Raw genomic sequence first — 17,256 nt, 5'->3', positions numbered from 1 at the left:
CAGAGAGGATGAAACTGTTTGCCAAAAGTAATGAATAAACAGTTCACACAGTTGGCTAAAAGTAAATGGTTGAAGTAGTTAGCTAAAAATAAATGGTCCAAATAGCTAAAAGTGCAATAAATAGTAGAGTAGAGGTAATGGACAAACAGTTGAAATGGTTAGCTAGAAGTCATGGATAAACAGTTGAAATGGTTAGCTAAAAGTAATGGATAAACAGTTGAAATGGTTAGCTAAAAGTCATGGATAAACAGTTGAAATGGTTAGCTAGAAGTAATGGATAAACAGTTGAAATGGTTAGCTAAAAGTCATGGATAAACAGTTGAAATGGTTAGCTAAAAGTAATGAATAAATGATTGAAATGTCCAGCTGGTAGTAATATGAATGCAAACTTGACCAAACAGATATTGGCAGTTAAATTATTAAGTTATTATGACAGTATAAGCTACAATTATATATAATTAACAATGTTAAACATCATTCATCTGTAAGGGGCTGTGGAGGTAATTTACTGTGTGTCACACAGAAAAGGTTGGCAACCACTGGTTAAGGATATAATGTCTTTTTCAGTGGCACATTATCCTCCTCTGGCAACAACATAAAACCTTTGCGGTCAAGTAATTGTGGTTGACTGCGGCTATTAAATAATCCACCCTTAGAGCCGCCTCTTGTGGAGTCACCACCTCTCAGAGTCAAACACGTAGCTGTCACTTAAAATTGGTGCAAACATATGGTACTGCAAAGCAATATTGTACATGCGGCTAATACTGTGTATCTACCTTAAAGTGTATATTCACTATTTCAAGGTCATGTTGATTTTCAGATCACAACAAAGTGCTGCGTGCTTTAGAGGAGCGGTTGAAGAGGGGCCGATAAGAGGAGGAGAGATGAATGAAATAGATCAAAATGAGTCTAGGAATCAAAATGAAAACAGATGGAATAGAGACAGAGTTGTCTGTTTTGGATTTATATGGATGGATTAAAAAAGAGGAGTGTGTGTGTATGTGTGTGTGTGGCTCACAGTTGCACTGGGTCGGTTCATAAAGACTGACAGTCACACTGCTCGCAGAGGTCAGCTTGACGGCCAAAATCCTCCATCACTCTCACTATCTGATGACGAGTGAAAGGGAGAGCAGACGGGTAAAGGAGTATGTGTCTTTCACTTACTCAAAGAGGAACTGAGGACAAAGTAAGAAGTAAAAGAGGCTGAAGGAGGTGAGTGCTTTTTTCTCTCTCTCTCTTTGCTCAAATTTATATCACTGCTTGACGTCAAGTGCTAAGAGGTATTGGTTTGAGTATCTGTCTCCTGGAGAGGTTCCATGGTGACGGCAATTTTATTTATTTATTGTATTGAACTATTCAGCTGTCTGTCTTCCTACCAATTACCAGTAGTGTGCTGATTTCCTGTCACACTTCTTTTCATTCTATAAATGTGATCAGTCATGTAAAACCACCGGCTCCCCCACACTTTCCCCTTTTCAAACAGCTTACTAGTCATCTCAGGCAAATGGGCAGAGCTGCTTTTCCTTGGAAACTAACACCGTGGTTATATTTTTAGTGACATGCAAGGGTGGCGTACCTAAATTCAAGCAGATTAACAATGAAAAAGATGCTCTCACTCTCTTATTAGATATTTAACATACAGTGCTGACATGTTGCTTTTTGTATTTTAATTGAAGTAACCCATAACCTCCCTTTAACATTGCTGTTAAGAGTTTGAATATTTAACCACTCTCAATATTCACATCTTTACGTCTCACTTATTCGACCCTACTCTCCTTTCTCATTCCTCCACCAGCTCGAGCATCTCATTTAACCCCAGCATGATGGCATTCGTGCAGCAGATGCGTTCCCCTCCCCTTTCCTTTATTCAGACGGTCTTGTCTCTCTTCCTGGGTGGCACAGCCATCATGTCCTCCTACTGGTGCGTTGGTAAACAGAAGGTGCCCAAGCCGCTGTGTTCGCCTGTCAAGCAAAGCAACTGTGTCCCCGTTCCCGGCCTGTCCAACTCCTCTGACATCCAGATCTCCTGGGAGACGGGCGATGACCGCTTTATCTTCCCCATCTTCCATACCGGCCTGTTTATCACCTGTGAGGAGAACATCTACAAGGACGCATGGGGTGAGAGTAGGGATTTTTTTTTTTAGGAGTGTTCAGTTGTGCCTAAAATGTAACAGAAAATAAATTCCCTGTCCAGTCAGCTGAAAATTCCTCACTGATCGCAAAAGAAGATCAAACACAAAAAAATGTTCTGTTTCTTTCAAACAAAAAGAAGTCCGGACATGTCACCAGTGACCCTGAAAAGGATTAAGCAGATAAAGAAAAATCAATAAATGAGAGAACACTGTATTTGAACAAAGAAATCTAAACCGAACTCAGTAATACATGAAGCCATGTTTACAGTATACCATGTTTATCTGTGTAATTGTAAGGGATTTCAAAAGCTTGCCCCTGGCCATATGTGCTTATCAGGTTATGTGTGTGTGGAAGAGGATATTCTGAAGGTGAGATGAGGATTCACACAGAAAAGTGAAGTGAAGTAAACTATTATAACTGTGGCACTAGTGCGACAGACAATGAAATAGGTTATCAGAAAGGAGGAAATCCAAGGTGATAGTATGAATTTAGGTCTCGGGTGTGTTAATTTGTATTTGTGTGTTTGTGTTTTTGAGTGTGTGTGTGAGTGTGTGGGTGTGTGTGGGTATGTGCTGAGCCCAAAGAGGATTATCATCAGTGTGTGTCTCCGCTCACAGAGATTTAGACTTCAACAGCATGACTCAATTATGGATTAGAAACCGCAGAGAGAAAGGTTAATCGGTTTCACAAACATCGGCTGGGTTTTCACCGTCTCATTTGCAACTGATTTTAAGGTTTGAGTCTGAATGATACTGTCAGCTCAGCCGAAACGCAACTGACTTGTGTGGTCAATTATATAAATCGGAAGGCATTTTGTAATTAATAGTTTGGTACATAATTGTTGCCAGTGGTGAAAGCAAATGCCAATGTGGAGTTGGATTTGTCACTCCTAATCTACCCCTGCTAAAGAGTCAGGAGAAGTCGTGAATGGCTTGCTAGCAGTGGTGGAAAAACGCATTTGTGGGGTGAAAATGAAAAGATTTTTTTGTTGAAATGAATGTGTCAAAATAAAATAAAAATCAAGACAAAGTCTCATTTTGTGGCGCTACTAAGATTTCTCCTGCAGGACCCATCCTTCCAGATTTATGGCAAACAAATCTTATAATCTCCTATCGGGTTATTTCAAACCATGTAAACAATTTATGCAAACTGTCACCTCAATCTGGTTATTCACACAGCAATTAGATTGTAGTGTGCATTTAAATGTGCTGTATATGTACAGGCTGGAGGATTTGTGATACCCAGCTGCTCTGGAATGGAGAGATGATACTGCAATGCAAAAAGAATATTCAGTGAAATATCACTGCTGTAACTGAAGGATTTCCAATGTAAATAGCCAAACTATTGGTTAATATGATGCTAATTTACTCTTAATGATTGTATAACTTCATTTACATTTTGTCTTTTTAGAGGAGAAGTGTCGAGGGTTTCATACTTTGACTCCAGGATCTGAAAAAGGTAGATGGATTCATTGCCTTTGCTTGCAATTTTGTGGACAGCTTTGCTCTTGACTGATTGATCATTTGTAACCCTTCGTGCTGTCTTTGTTGTCTTTTCAACAGCAATGATGTGGTTCTCGCTATCATTGGAGCTCATGTATATCGGACTGCTGTTAATCAGTTGCATACTGCTGTCTGTGCAGTTGTGCATCAGGGCCTGTTGTCCGTCCACACAGCGCTGGGGCCAGATGCTCAACGCTTTTGCTGCCGTCTTCACCGTCCTGGGAGGTACAGCGATTTTAATCTCATACTCATAGATAACAACATAAAATAAGCAGTGGTAAACTCCATTTCATTTCAATTATTCAGCTAATAATTGTCACTCCTTTTGTCTTCACAGGTCTGCTTGGGATGGTGGGTCACATGATGTTCATGCAGGTGTTTCAGATCACTGTCTCAATGGGACCAGAAGACTTCAAGCCTCACAGTTACGGCTACTCCTGGGCGTTTTAGTGAGTTCATTAAACATGCTTTACACTCAAATCAAATACACATGGTGCCTGATTGAAACTGCACTGAGTTAAGGATCCAAGCATACTGAGATCCTTAGTCCAGCTAGATGTCCCCTTTCATTGTGTACTGAGGGTTTTGGTTGTGCATTTACTTGCAAAGCAAAAAATAAAAACTAATTGTTCATTCCTATTATTATCATTCCCAGTGGTTTAGCAGAAAGATTTATGTTTTCATGTCTTTCTGCTGAGTCCTTTACTGACTACTAATTCATTGTGAATTAAAATGATGACATGAAAATTCACAAACTTTTTCCTGCCAAAGTCCCCAAGATCTCTTCACTCTCCCAGTCAGCGGGTCTTATCCGATTTGGCTATGACCCCTTTGCTGATCGGAAGACATTCCTTGTAGCATCATAGCCCATTTAAAATACCAATGGTGCTTTTTCACCACAAAAACTTCCATCCATGACTAACACAGATGTCAACACTCCACTGTTACTTTCAGATCAGGGGGACCACACCAGAAAATCAAGCTTTTCCAGTTTTCCAAGATGTTGCCTTTTCCATTCAAGTCCCCCTCCAATCAAAAATTTCTTCTGTTGGATGTTTGAGCTTCACTGTGCAGAGTTTGACACTAGAGGGCTGTTTTCAGATTTATCTGCTGAATAGTGGAAGTTTCTCTGTGCTGTGTGCTGCTAATATGGAAAATTAAGTTTAATATGTGTACCCATGATCATGATTTGTGACATCACAATTAATTTGGAGCCAATCGTGGTCCAGTATACAACTTACACAAGTGTGATGTGGAAACTTGAAGCCTCCAGTCCACAAACACTGAGAATGGACTTTACAGTGAAGTAGAAACATCTTGTGTCCAGCTGTTAAACTTTTGAAATGAACAGTCTTTGCATATTCATAGATTCTGGATTTTCCAATGAGGGAGAAGGAGTAGATGTAATTTTAATAAGATAATTGAAATTTTTTTGTGGAAAAACCATATTAGACACAATTTATTATTCCATGCAGAGGATTTTTATGTCTTAAAACATGACTAGAGGGGATCTTTAAGTCAAAGTTTGAGTGGACTCAGTATATACTTGGTCGTACACATGTACGCACCTTGAGCACAGGTATAGTATTTTAACACAAAATCACAAGCAGAGCGCATGTTTGTGACCCCCTCCCTGTTTGTCTCCTTGTCTGTCTCCATCAGCGTGGCCTGGCTTGCCTTCACTGTCTGCATGTCAGCCGGGGTCTCCACTCTGAACAACTACACAAAGAAGGTGCTGATGGTGGGACCCCGGCGTAACTCCAGCCTCAACCGCTGCAGCTTTAACTTCATGGGGCTTCTGCCACCAGCTCCTTATTACACCCCCCCGAACCCAGCCATCACCCTGGCCTGTCCACAGTCCCCCCCCCAGATCTCCCATTTGTCACCCTACTACGAGCCCCCGTCAGCTGCGTTACCACCCTCCACTCCGAGGCTCACACACTCCCACTCCCTTCCTCTCCCCCACTCTGACTCCTTCCCTGCTCACCCCTCCCACCCTGCGCCTGCATCCCCATTTCACCGCCTGTCCCTCCCTTCTCCATCTCCCTCGCACGCCCGGTCCATCTCCATCCACATACCCCTGCCGGGACACCAGGGGCACATGTCCCCCCATTATGAGCCAGAGGAGGACTACAGCCCACTTTGAACAGACTGAAGTGTTTCCATGAGCAGAGGACCTGTGCAGTTTGTTTGTAATGGCCTTATCATGTGCTCTGAATTTACAGTCAACAGTCCAATGACCCAGTGAATTCAGGTTATTAGCTATGATCATGATCACTCTAAAGAAGGAACATATAGATGTAAAGAGACCTGCTCATTAATGATTTTTAAGCCTCAAGATGATCAAGACAGCCACTGTGTTATTTAGGACTAAGAGTCTACAGCCATGCTAGCAGCTCTATTAGGACAGTGGTTCTTTGAGCTTAATACTAACATCAGCATTGCAACATGCTCAAACTGATAAAGCCAGCATGTTGATTTACAGCAGGTATACATTTAGTTTAGAATATTAGCATGATAATATTAGCTAACTTGTATTAAACACAAAGTACAGCTGAGCCTAATGAGAATGTCAATAGTATTGGACACAACATTTTGATGCCGCTAGATGATGATATGATGCAATCCATCTAGTAGTTGTTGAGATATTTCAGTCTGGACTAGTGCTAAACTGACAGGCATTGCCACCCTGGAGCCATGCTGCTAGCGCGGCTAGAAAACTAACATTTTAGTTTGTGTATATAGACACAATTTGCAAATTCATAGTTTAAAAAGTAGATGTCTTGTTTTGGCTAATGTACAAAATTCATATTAAATAAATTTGATAATCAGACTGCTGGCTGTTTGAAACATTTCACTTCTTTTTGTCTGCAAGCCTCAAATGAAACGATTCATGAATGAATCAAATGAATGAATCGTTCGAACAAAACAACCAATAAAACATAATTTACCACTACTCCTTACACCTGATCATGACAAATGGAGAAGAAATTTTAAAAAAAACTTCAATAATTAGTTTAAAATCAAGTTTTAATATTGTAAAAATCATTGTCATCCATGATGAGTAATAACATTGGCAAAAATAAAACAGCATTAGACATACAAAGCATATTTACACGTCATATCTCAGGCTTTATGAGTCAAGACAGCTTCCTTTCTGTCACAGCATATGACGACGGTGCTGGTTTGACAAAGACTGAAAGTATATGAAAGGTTGTGAGGGTGAGTTATATTATGTATTTCATACATACTAGGTGAGTGTAACTCAAAATGGTCATCACTGAAATTTATTTTAATTCTTACTACTTTAGGTTTAATCACTCTGATCTATTTAAAAAACTATCAATGAAATAATGTTCCTGGGCTGAGAGCCATTGTACTGTATATAGTAAATGATTTGGTATTGTATTTTTACACTAATCTTCCTAATCTCAAATAATTACAAAACAAACTCAACTGTATTTTATTATTAATTTTAAACTTTGTATCATTGCATAGTCTTATCATTAGATTACACACAAATCTGCAAAAATGTCACATATGAATAGATTTTTTTAGATGTTTAAGACTTCATTGATGTAATCACATTGTCGTTACACTCTGTTTCATTAGTGACATGTAACATAAAGTAAGACCAGAGCTGGTATGAGAAATAAAGTTGATGAACTAACAATAAAATAATGAAAAACTAAAATAATAAACTCGCCCCTTTTTATCCAACATATCCTCATATCTATATGTAAATATACAATACAAAAAAATAAAGACCACAGATTTTACTCTTCAATCTGCTTCTGTTATAAGTCAGAACTATTGATAGATCTTAATTTATTGTGGCATCTTTCAAGCATTACGGCATTTTTTTGTCCCGTTAATGACAAAAATATTCTTTATCCTTAGATGCCTTCTGGAAGTCCAACCCAAACTCTGAGTTGAAAGTAACATTCCACTCAAATACAGCTGTGATTTATTGAGCTTGCCCTTTACCGCAGAAATAACCAAGACACTCCACAAAATGTGAAACTCTGACTGTCAGACAGCAGCAGACTCAATTAAACACCAATATGTATTTGAGAGGATCAACAGGGCTGCTATATCTATAGCTGAATATACTCTAGCAGCTCAAATCTGATTTCACTGATATCAAAAACAGACAAATATAAACACTAACCCCTCTGGAATCTGCCACATATCACTTGGTAACTAAAACCAGATTTTCACTGAAAAGAGTAGATCCAGCCAAAGATTTTGGGCTGGTTTGAGCTAGCTCTAGTGTTCTTCTCATGCAGTCTTCTTGCGTAGCACAAAGTAAATGATGGAGGAAATGAACGTGAAGGCAAAAGAGATCCACGCCAGGACGAAGCTGTGACCATACCAGCCAAACTGCTCATTGGTGTGGAAGCGGTCTGTGTAGATGGAGGCTGCGATCATGATGCAAAGACCTGGAGTGAAGAAAACATGGACATCAGTGAGGGCAGTAGGTGATTTAAAAAGAGAGCAATGAAAATTAGTGAAGATACATATCAAAAAACAAAGAAAGAACTGTCAGGATAACAAATCAAAATTAGGTAGATAAAAAATACTCACAGGCAAGGAACTGAAAGATGCCAGTGATGGTGAACCTCTGTCCTTTCTCCAGGGTGAAGAGCTGAGCCACAAACACAAAGATGCCCAGGATGGAGAATATACAAGCTAGCACTGAGCTGGCCTGCACTGCCTGGAGGTAATCTGCAGGGGGAGCCAGAGAGAGAGTAACACAATGAAAATGCTGTGTAATTGGGGGGTACCCTAAATATGTGCAAAACATCATAGTGACACACCCAGGAAACACTAATGTTTCAGTGAGACCAAACCAAACATCTGGTTAGGCAGTTGCAATGCTGAATGGCAGGAATGTTGCGTTCAAACGCCCCAAATGTTCTAGGATTTTAAAACATGCCCATTATAAAACTGCTTTTTGTATGTTTTGAAGTCCCAAGTTTGAAATACCCATCACTATTGCCATACCTATAACTATACCCATCACTATACATCACAATACTAAAGTCTCAGGAGGTGAACATCAAAATCTTTACTATCAGTTTTGCTTTACATTTGTGTGTGTGTGTGTGTTTTATAGCAGCTTTGAGCTATACTGGTCTTTATTTTGCAATGAAAAAAACAAAAATATTTGGATCACTGCAAAGCCTGCTGCATTAATTTTTTCCATTGTGAGTCCCAGATTAATTTACATGTTCTGGGAGGACACACTATGAAATGAGACTGCCACTACATGTTTGTATAGGATAACACTTGACTTTAAAAAAAAAAGATCTGTAAGTCAAGCTGTAAGTCTTTAATGAATGGCAATTATTTCAGGCACAGGTCTAGAATAAAGAAAGTACAAAGAATGCTAAGACACTGTGTGGCAGAAAATCAAAGACATGCAGGGAAACGTTTGATTTTGCTGGATGCCTGCAGGAGATTTGAATCTTATGCGTTGATCATTTTCTGAACTGACATGTGAGACAATTTGCACACCTGGGATAATCACTCCTTCACTTCCTGAAATTCATTCAGTTTTATTGTGACGTAAATACGACTTTGAGTGTTGTATCGATGAAAACAGGTTGTGCCTCCTCTACAACTTGGCAGGATTGACGTGTGTGTGGCTTACCTTGTGGGTAGTGTGAGCCTGTGGGGAGATCAGTGTAGTTCCACACCCCATTCATGTATGTCCACCGGCCCCAAATATCGGTGGCCATGTCATTAGTCATCCACCAAGCCTGCGGAGCAAGGCAGACAGACATAGTTTTACATTTCAAATCATGTTGCAACTTTCTTGCAGTGGCTGCATAAATATGGACGAATCAATGAATCAATACTAGAGTGGAGAGAAAGTGGGAGTAGGAGTAAACACAGCTGCAGAGCCAGAGTGTGTATTCTCCCTGTGCTCTGAAATGTATTTGAGGGAAGCTGCAAGCAAAGGGACGACTGTGAGAAATGCACATCCGCCCGTCACTGTGGCATTCCACAAGTCTTACTCAGGTATGCGACACTCACTACAACACAGGCAAGAATCTCACAAATGTATGTGTGCATGTACTATATGTGTAGGTGCACCAGCTGACTGACACCTTGCCTGCAATTTAAATGCACACACACAGATGTACTCAGTGGCACCTCGTGACCACACGGTGGCCGGCCCATCTGTCACCCAGAAATGTCAACAATGTGGCCCTGAGAAGAACAGTGGACCATTGACAGAGAAGGAATGAAGACCTTGAGTGATGAAAGAGATATGAGCAGCTGATCACTCATCAGTCTTGACTCAGTCTCTGTCATGATAAACATGTGCATAACTCTTCGGTGCTGTCATTTAACACTCAAACTAGGGAGGACATTAAGGATTATGATGGGCCAATTACGCCTTGAGGCTGTAAGGAGGCAATGTAGCCGTGTATATTTGTGTGTGTGTGTGTGTGCGCGTGTGAAATTCTATCACACTCATACTTACATTGTCAATGGTTGCCACCAGAAGGAGGATGATGCTTGTGATGTGAAGGACAAAGATGCCAGCGAGGAGAATCAGCATGATGACTGTACTGGAGAGAGACACAGAGGCACAATGAGAAAACTTGTTACACCACTTTCCGCCCTTTATTATGCAGGATGACTATAACTGGAGGGGTCGCTCAGTTCCAACCAAAAAGAACACAAACACTGAATAGACAGTTAAAGAATCAAATACGACCTACAACTAATGCTCCACACTTCCTGCCTGGTTTATCTGGCCATTAATGACAGCTCCAAACCTGCACCGACACACACACACACACACACACACACACACACACACACATACACACACACACACACATACACACACACACACCTTCATAAACACATTCAAAATCTGGCACCAACTCAGGGCGTGGCTTCACAACTTCTAATTACTTTTGAGTTATAGCACTGCCACTGAAATGCGTGTGAATGAGAGTGCAAGATGATGTTTGTATGGAGAATCAAAGAGGAGACAAATGCGGAGGTGTTGCTGTGTGTTTGTGGAGGCAGAGATCAGTAAACAAAATCCATTTATCCCTAAGCAAACAGATACTGTTGGTAATGAGAGGAAGAGAGCGTTAAGGAGGGAAGTTCACGGCAGGCAGATAAGTTTGGGCTTGTCTGTGTGCCTCCAACAAACCCGCCACTCCTTAAAATAACTGTAGAGAATACCTGCTATTCTCCCGCCTATAGCTGGCCCACGCCTGATCCCGCTAGTTTGCATTACTACACTCAATCACACACTTTGACCCAAAACTACTTAGGAGTAATTAAAAAAACTCTTTCTTCCACTGTTCTTTAGGCTTCATTACTGTAACTGCAATTCTCCTACTTCAGTAGTCCCACTACAGGTTGCTCTGCCCTGAGATATCATTTTTTATACTTTTATACTTGTATGTGAATTATCTTTGGCTGTATCCAGTATGGACGCTGCACTGGGTGTGAACAGAGGAAGACATCTGGAATGTGCTGGTTCTCTTCACGGTAAAGGAGTGGTCAAGGGCTGGACCAGCTCCCTCTCCTTCACACGCAACCACACACATATACAGACACGGAGTGCCGGGCGCTGATACACGTGTCCACGCCTGACACTTTGATACTACTACCACTCCACACCTTTCTGCTTTAAACAGAGACAATGAAATGAAAGAATTAACTTGTAAATATTTGCTATGTGTAATTTCTACCTGAAGCACTAAGAGCACAAATACAGAGAGAGTTTTGTCTCCTACCAGATGACAAAACTTTAATGAACAACTTCTGGGGTGGAAAACAAATAAATAAACCAGTGATAGAAGTTAAATGTTAAGCAGCTTTAATTTAACACACACTTGTGGAATACTTGAAAAAATGTCTTCCAAAAGTGTGTCTCTCCTAAAAACAAGACGAGTCAACTGTTTCCGCTGGGTATCTAAAATTTTTCCATTACACAAAATGGATTACATGTGGTTGAGGCTCTGATGGGGAAAGAAAGTCGTCCTGTGCTTTTGCAAAATTAAACATTCAAACTTATAACTTCAGTACAACTGCTGCAACAACCAAACACATCTGAAAAGCAGCCACCCCTGACCAGTAATGGAGTTAAAACAGTGTAATTCAATAGCAAAGTTACTTGTGAAGAGGAACAGGTAAGTGAGAGGTACATACACACACCTGTCTTTACTGTTCTTAAATTAAAACAATATACTAAAGCAAAACTCCTATTCAAATACCACAGTTCAAACATTTTGAAGTGGCTATAGAGAACTAATAAATACTGAGGGATTCAAAAAGCAGATGAAGAATCTTTGACTTACTGTTTGATGGCTGTCTGTCTCTTCAAGTCTAATTCCTGCTGCTCTCTAGGATACAAATTTCAGACTCAGAGTCTAAATGCACAAACACTAGAATCTACTCGTCCGCCCACTTTTACCCTGCCCTCTTTTTAAGTCCACACCCCTGAACCTCTTGCTTCCTTTATCACATAATCTGTTAGTCACTTTCTGTCTCCCCTCCTACTCTACCCACTGCTTTGTCTCCTTGTCCCTCCCTCTTCTTTCTTCCTGCCTACTTTACACACATCCAAAGGCAAACCAGCCACATTTCAACTTTTGTGGGGCGGTGTCTCATGCATTTGTCACTCAGCTGATGGTGGTGATTTTCTCCCAGAGGACAGCGAATGACTCACTGATGTTTGAGGGGGGAACTCCCATAACATTGCGCATTGACTATGATTCTACGCGTGTTACCATGGCGACAGACTGCAGCCCGGGCCAAATCACAATCACATCGTTGCTGTTCTCTATATATAAACAAACAGTCAAACACAGGCGCAGAAACGTGTAGTGTTTCTTCCTGATCCGCCGCCCTCTCTCTTTTCCCGCTTTTGTTTCTGAGGAAGGAGTTTCAGGATGAAGGAATGTTGTTGGTTGCGATGGAAAAGAGGTGGGGGCAACTGAGTGCAAGTCATAGCTTGAGTGTGAAAGAAGGAGGGAAAAAGAAGGAGGGAGGAAGATATAGAAAGGCATGAAGGTGGTGAGAGGAGAATTTTATTGGGGGGGGTGGGGGTGTTGAAGACATTTCACAGTGCTGCAAGTTCATTAATTACCATCATTGTTTCCTTGCTGCTGGTGATTGACATAGTCTTAATGATCCCACTGACTCACAGTCATCTGCCTCTTTAACAAATCACATGAGGTACAGCCACATTCACTTAGTTTGAGGGGGAATCTCAGACTTTTGCTAGTATCACTTCACATAATAGCAAAAAAAACACATAATAACATTTGCTTCTTAGTCATAGAGCTCATTGATGCCAGAATGTGATGAAATTCAACTGACAAGCTGAGCAAATGTCACAGCCTCATTGCTAACCAGATCTAATAGTCCAAAAATGTCCCTTACAGTACAAGACACGCTGAGGGGAGAAGCTGATTTTTATCTAAATACTGTTATTGTCAAAGAACTAGGTCAAAGAGTGGTGTCTTACATCAGCTTCAAATATGAGGATCTTTGTATGTTTTTTAACTAGATTTGACACAGTTATATTTTTACGATGTGGTTTGATTTTAAGACTGTTGTGATGGTTTTGGGGAAGGGCAAATGTTAACTTTAAAAAAAAAACAGGGGAAAATATCTATTTTTTGGCATTCAGTAATGATATTTAAAAAAAAGAATTCAGGCAGGAAATTCAGTAGATAGTAGACAAGTAGATAGAGACAGAAAAAAATACTCTGGGTGTGGACTGGAAGACTGACGTCACTGGTTTGCTTCTGGTGAGTATATAAATATCTCGATACGCCAACAGAAGTCTGACTCAAAGGCGGCGGAGTACCTGGTCAGTATCATGTCAGCCTCCCTCAGCCTCAGGTATGAGCCAGTAAGGTAATAACAGCCTTCAGAAATAATTTACCTGCCAATACAGTGACCTCATATAGGAGCCTGCTTGAGTTTAGAGCAAGGCTACTCGTGTGGCTACATTCTACTGAGGTCATGAGGTTCCACACACACACACACACACGTACAAAAACACTATCGTCTAACATCTTCCCTGGGAATGAAACAAAGGCACTTCTACTTTGAGAAGTGAAAGAAAAGAAAAACAGTGTGTATTTTAATATGGTTGTCATGGAAAATAACCTTTTTCATATGTAGACAAAGGGACTCCGAGAGCTGGGATGATAAACATAGCCAGTGCTGAAGTGTTGAACTAAACCGATGCCTCTGCCATGGTAACACTTCAGGTTTCTACGACTTATGCACATCACTTATTTCCATGACAACACTATCAAACTCCATGGAAGCCACAGAAAATATGCCACTCATCTTATCATTTAAGAAGGCTGACATGAATGAGCCATTCACGTTCAACAGTCTGAATTCTGGATGTCACACCATGATTACACTGTTTAACATCCTAAATGTCCCGCCCAGGCACCATGGGAAAGAATGTCGGCGCATTGAAATTTGGTTTGGAATAATAAGGTTTAATCTCTGTAAAACCTGCACCTCTAGCCAAAAATCTGTCACCAATGCAAACAGCTCCACCTGACTACTCCCTCCATGCATGTAAGGACAGGGCATGTGCTCATATCTTGACCTAGGTTAATGTACAATTTGGCTTGAAATTTAAAAAAACAATAATAAAATCTGCAACTACAGCTCCCTGTGAGATGCGATCTGATATGAAGATGATACGGAGTGCAGAAAAACAGAAGCGAGAGCCAGATACTGAGGAAAAAAAACAGGCGAGAATATGAAATGTGGTTGAACCTGATTCTGTCCTGGGCGTGTTGATCCCACCTTGCACATGAGATGAGCCAAGGTTTGTACTGTCGTGATACGGCACTCCCTCCAGCCGTTCCACATGTGTGCACCAGCAGTTACTCACTGAAACCAGTATGCATGCTACTATTTTTTGCCACTCAAGTTATGCAAGAATCAAGCAGTTCTTGGTATATTTTCAAGAGAGGAAATGCCATGAGTCATGCATCAGTCAGCTATCATTTTTTTAAGAGTAAAAACGTAGTGGGTGTTGACCGTGCCACTGTCTACCCGCTGTATGTAGCAGGGGGCGGGGCAGTGGCTCAGCCACAACACGTTTTTTAGCTCCAAACACAAGTCGACAAATCACATGCCCGCGGAACTACTGAAGAAAACCAACGGGATGGCTTGCTCAACAATCAGCCCTTTGTCATGCTGCTTTTACTGATCAGTACTGGAAAAACCAGAGTCATAAAGGATCACTTGGAACAGTTGCAATATTGTCTGAGATGCCAATTGTTGTGTGCACAAGTATTAATAATGATACTTTCTCAGGGTTGGTTGGTTCAGAGTGGTTCTATTAGTTCCAGTGTGGAGTTTAGTGTACACTTTGGGATCATTAAACAGCTGAATGCAATTGCTATTCAACAATCACTGAAATACACAGAACTGAACTATACACGTTGACATTTTACATTGCGGAAAATGAGTCATGTGGCCTGTCATGAGGATAATTCCAGTAATTTAGCAATTCAAACATCTTGGACAAGCACTCCGCTATTATAGATTACTCGTCGCATCTTCGGTCTTAAAACCTTGGCACTGTGGAGTCCTGCATTCTTAATTAAAGGTTGTTAAAGCTAGCAATGTTAGACATTGATCTCTTTGACACGTGTTAAATTGCCCTGAAAAAGAGAATCAATGCTCGAAATAAGAATTTGAAGCCAATAGACAAACAAGCCCTGTAGCACTATTTTTGGTTGAGTAATGTCAAAATCCCTTAATGAAGGTGTTATTGTGAGGGAGTATTTCAACACGACTGTGGGAAACAAAGCCAGCAGAGCGGTGCCTACGTGCCAGGGGAGTCAGCCTGACCACAGCCAAGTCACTGCTGCTTTACACAATAGTAAAGTTCTCTGTCTGTGGTTGACGGTCTCACTCCGCTCATTCCTTCTCCGTCTTACACAATGTTGCACCCTGCCCTGAGATTTCTAAATTCCCATTATAAAAACAGCCCGAGTGTATATTTACAGGATTTGCCGGGGTAATATCAAAGACTTTGGATGTGTATGTTCTTTTGACTGAGGCAGAGCAAACACAAAGGCCGGGTGTCAGGAGCTTTGTGTTGGAAATCTCTCCTCACCCTGGGCTGTTGACTAAATGGAAAAGTCGACCATCGCCCTCGTCCTTGCTTCCGAGTGTCACCGGGCTGGTTTTGATGATAAGCTACAGCATAGGCATGTCAGCAAAGGAGTGACACACACACATCCTATCTGTATCCAAAAGTAGTGACACATGAGCCCAAACTCTGGAGACAATGGGACACGAACACATATCGTACATGTGTACTGCATACTTATCATCTTCCAAGGAAGGACACATTGGCACACATGCTAGAGAAGAGTTTCCTTCCCCTTTTTTTCTCTCTGTTTCTCAGGATTGATCATCAGATCATCAGTTTCATTTTCCAGAAATGGTAACCTCCTCAGTGTGTGTCCATGTTGTGGCCTTCAGCAGCACAATAACTCAGCCTCACTCCATCAGTAAGAAAATGCACAGCAACGAAGGACATTTCTTTTAACATGCATATATGAAGGTTCAATTTGGTGTTGTCTTTATGATTTTTGTTGTTTGAAAAAATGCATCAGTTATATGGTACAGTATGTGTACATTATACAGGATTATTTGTGACCTAAAATAGAATATCCTGCTTACTGTGAATAGATGTTCAGAGGAGAGGAGAGGAGAGGAGAGGAGAGGAGAGAAGAGAAGAGAAGAGAAGAGAAGAGAAGAGAAGAGAAGAGAAGAGAGCAAACAACCATGTAGGAGACAGACAGAGGTAAACTTGACTGAAGGGGCAATCAAAATCAAATTAAGACATCAAAGAGTATGCTAAACATGTAGCTAAGAGAATTTGGCATCTCTCTAAGCATTTGCATGTGCCCTATTGGCCGCCTGCCTGTGGTTTGAATGAAAATAAGAAAGGAGCAGCTTCAGGAGTCTATTATGAGCCAGACATGGTGGATATTGTACAGTAGATGGGAGCCACTGTACTCTTTGAAGACAGCTTCCAGAGGGGGTGAACATTGTATTGTGTCAGTTGCGGTGCCCCAGCCACCGTTTACATTCAATAAAAAAAGAATTCCTCATATTTAGTCGAGCCAACCTGTTTCCATGGTTACTGGCCAGGGGTTTTCATTCTTGATTCACTTCCTCACCCTGAGTGGTCCCCCCCCCCGCCCCTTTGCTGACATTTCTACACTTAACTCCAGTTTCTCCTCACGTGATTTCTTCTCCTCTTTGGGAACATTTGTGCCCCTCCTGTTTCCTGCTTAGTGCCACCCCTGCGTTTATGCCGCCCCCACATAGCCTCGCTCTCTCAATGAAATCCAGACATGCATACTGTACTGTACTCTCGCTCTGAGTCTAAAGAAAACAACTCCTGGCTGTAGCTAGGCAACTCCAAATGAGTCATCCCATTGCCGCGCCCATCATCAACTGATCACCCCCCCCCATCCGCCACACACACACACACACACACACACACACACACAGATTGAGAGCCGCCTTTATAAAGTGTAGTTATTCAAATCATTCAAACTGTGCGACTGCGTGC

At 41.2% G+C, this 17,256-nt stretch overlaps 2 protein-coding genes across 3 annotated transcripts; one reads left to right on the top strand and one right to left on the bottom strand.

The window, feature by feature from the left end:
* Positions 1 to 289: 289 nt before the first annotated feature.
* LOC122966205 (germ cell-specific gene 1-like protein) lies at positions 290 to 7,151 on the top strand. Its single transcript, XM_044330225.1, has 6 exons — positions 290 to 1,212; positions 1,796 to 2,118; positions 3,544 to 3,591; positions 3,696 to 3,860; positions 3,973 to 4,084; positions 5,298 to 7,151. Exons 2-6 carry the CDS (start codon positions 1,821 to 1,823, stop codon positions 5,779 to 5,781), a joined length of 1,107 nt encoding a protein of 368 aa, XP_044186160.1. The 5' UTR covers positions 290 to 1,212; positions 1,796 to 1,820; the 3' UTR covers positions 5,782 to 7,151.
* On the bottom strand, positions 6,648 to 12,236 carry LOC122966208 (epithelial membrane protein 2-like). 2 transcript variants are annotated; one of them, XM_044330229.1, is made up of 5 exons: positions 11,975 to 12,236; positions 10,132 to 10,214; positions 9,292 to 9,400; positions 8,223 to 8,363; positions 6,648 to 8,077 (listed from the first exon to the last, which is right to left on the bottom strand). In XM_044330229.1, the coding sequence occupies exons 2-5, from the start codon at positions 10,207 to 10,209 to the stop codon at positions 7,917 to 7,919; spliced, it is 489 nt and encodes a 162-aa protein (XP_044186164.1). In that variant the 5' UTR covers positions 10,210 to 10,214; positions 11,975 to 12,236; the 3' UTR covers positions 6,648 to 7,916. The 2 variants fall into 2 exon arrangements, with proteins under 2 accessions (XP_044186164.1, XP_044186163.1); XM_044330228.1 differs by having other exon boundaries at positions 10,132 to 10,219; positions 11,975 to 12,226.
* Between the last annotated feature and the right edge of the window lie 5,020 nt (positions 12,237 to 17,256).

The sequence above is a fragment of the Thunnus albacares genome, chromosome 17 (assembly GCF_914725855.1).
Source record: "Thunnus albacares chromosome 17, fThuAlb1.1, whole genome shotgun sequence".
Lineage (NCBI taxonomy): Eukaryota > Metazoa > Chordata > Actinopteri > Scombriformes > Scombridae > Thunnus > Thunnus albacares.
This window is presented reverse-complemented; position numbering and strand designations above follow the sequence as displayed.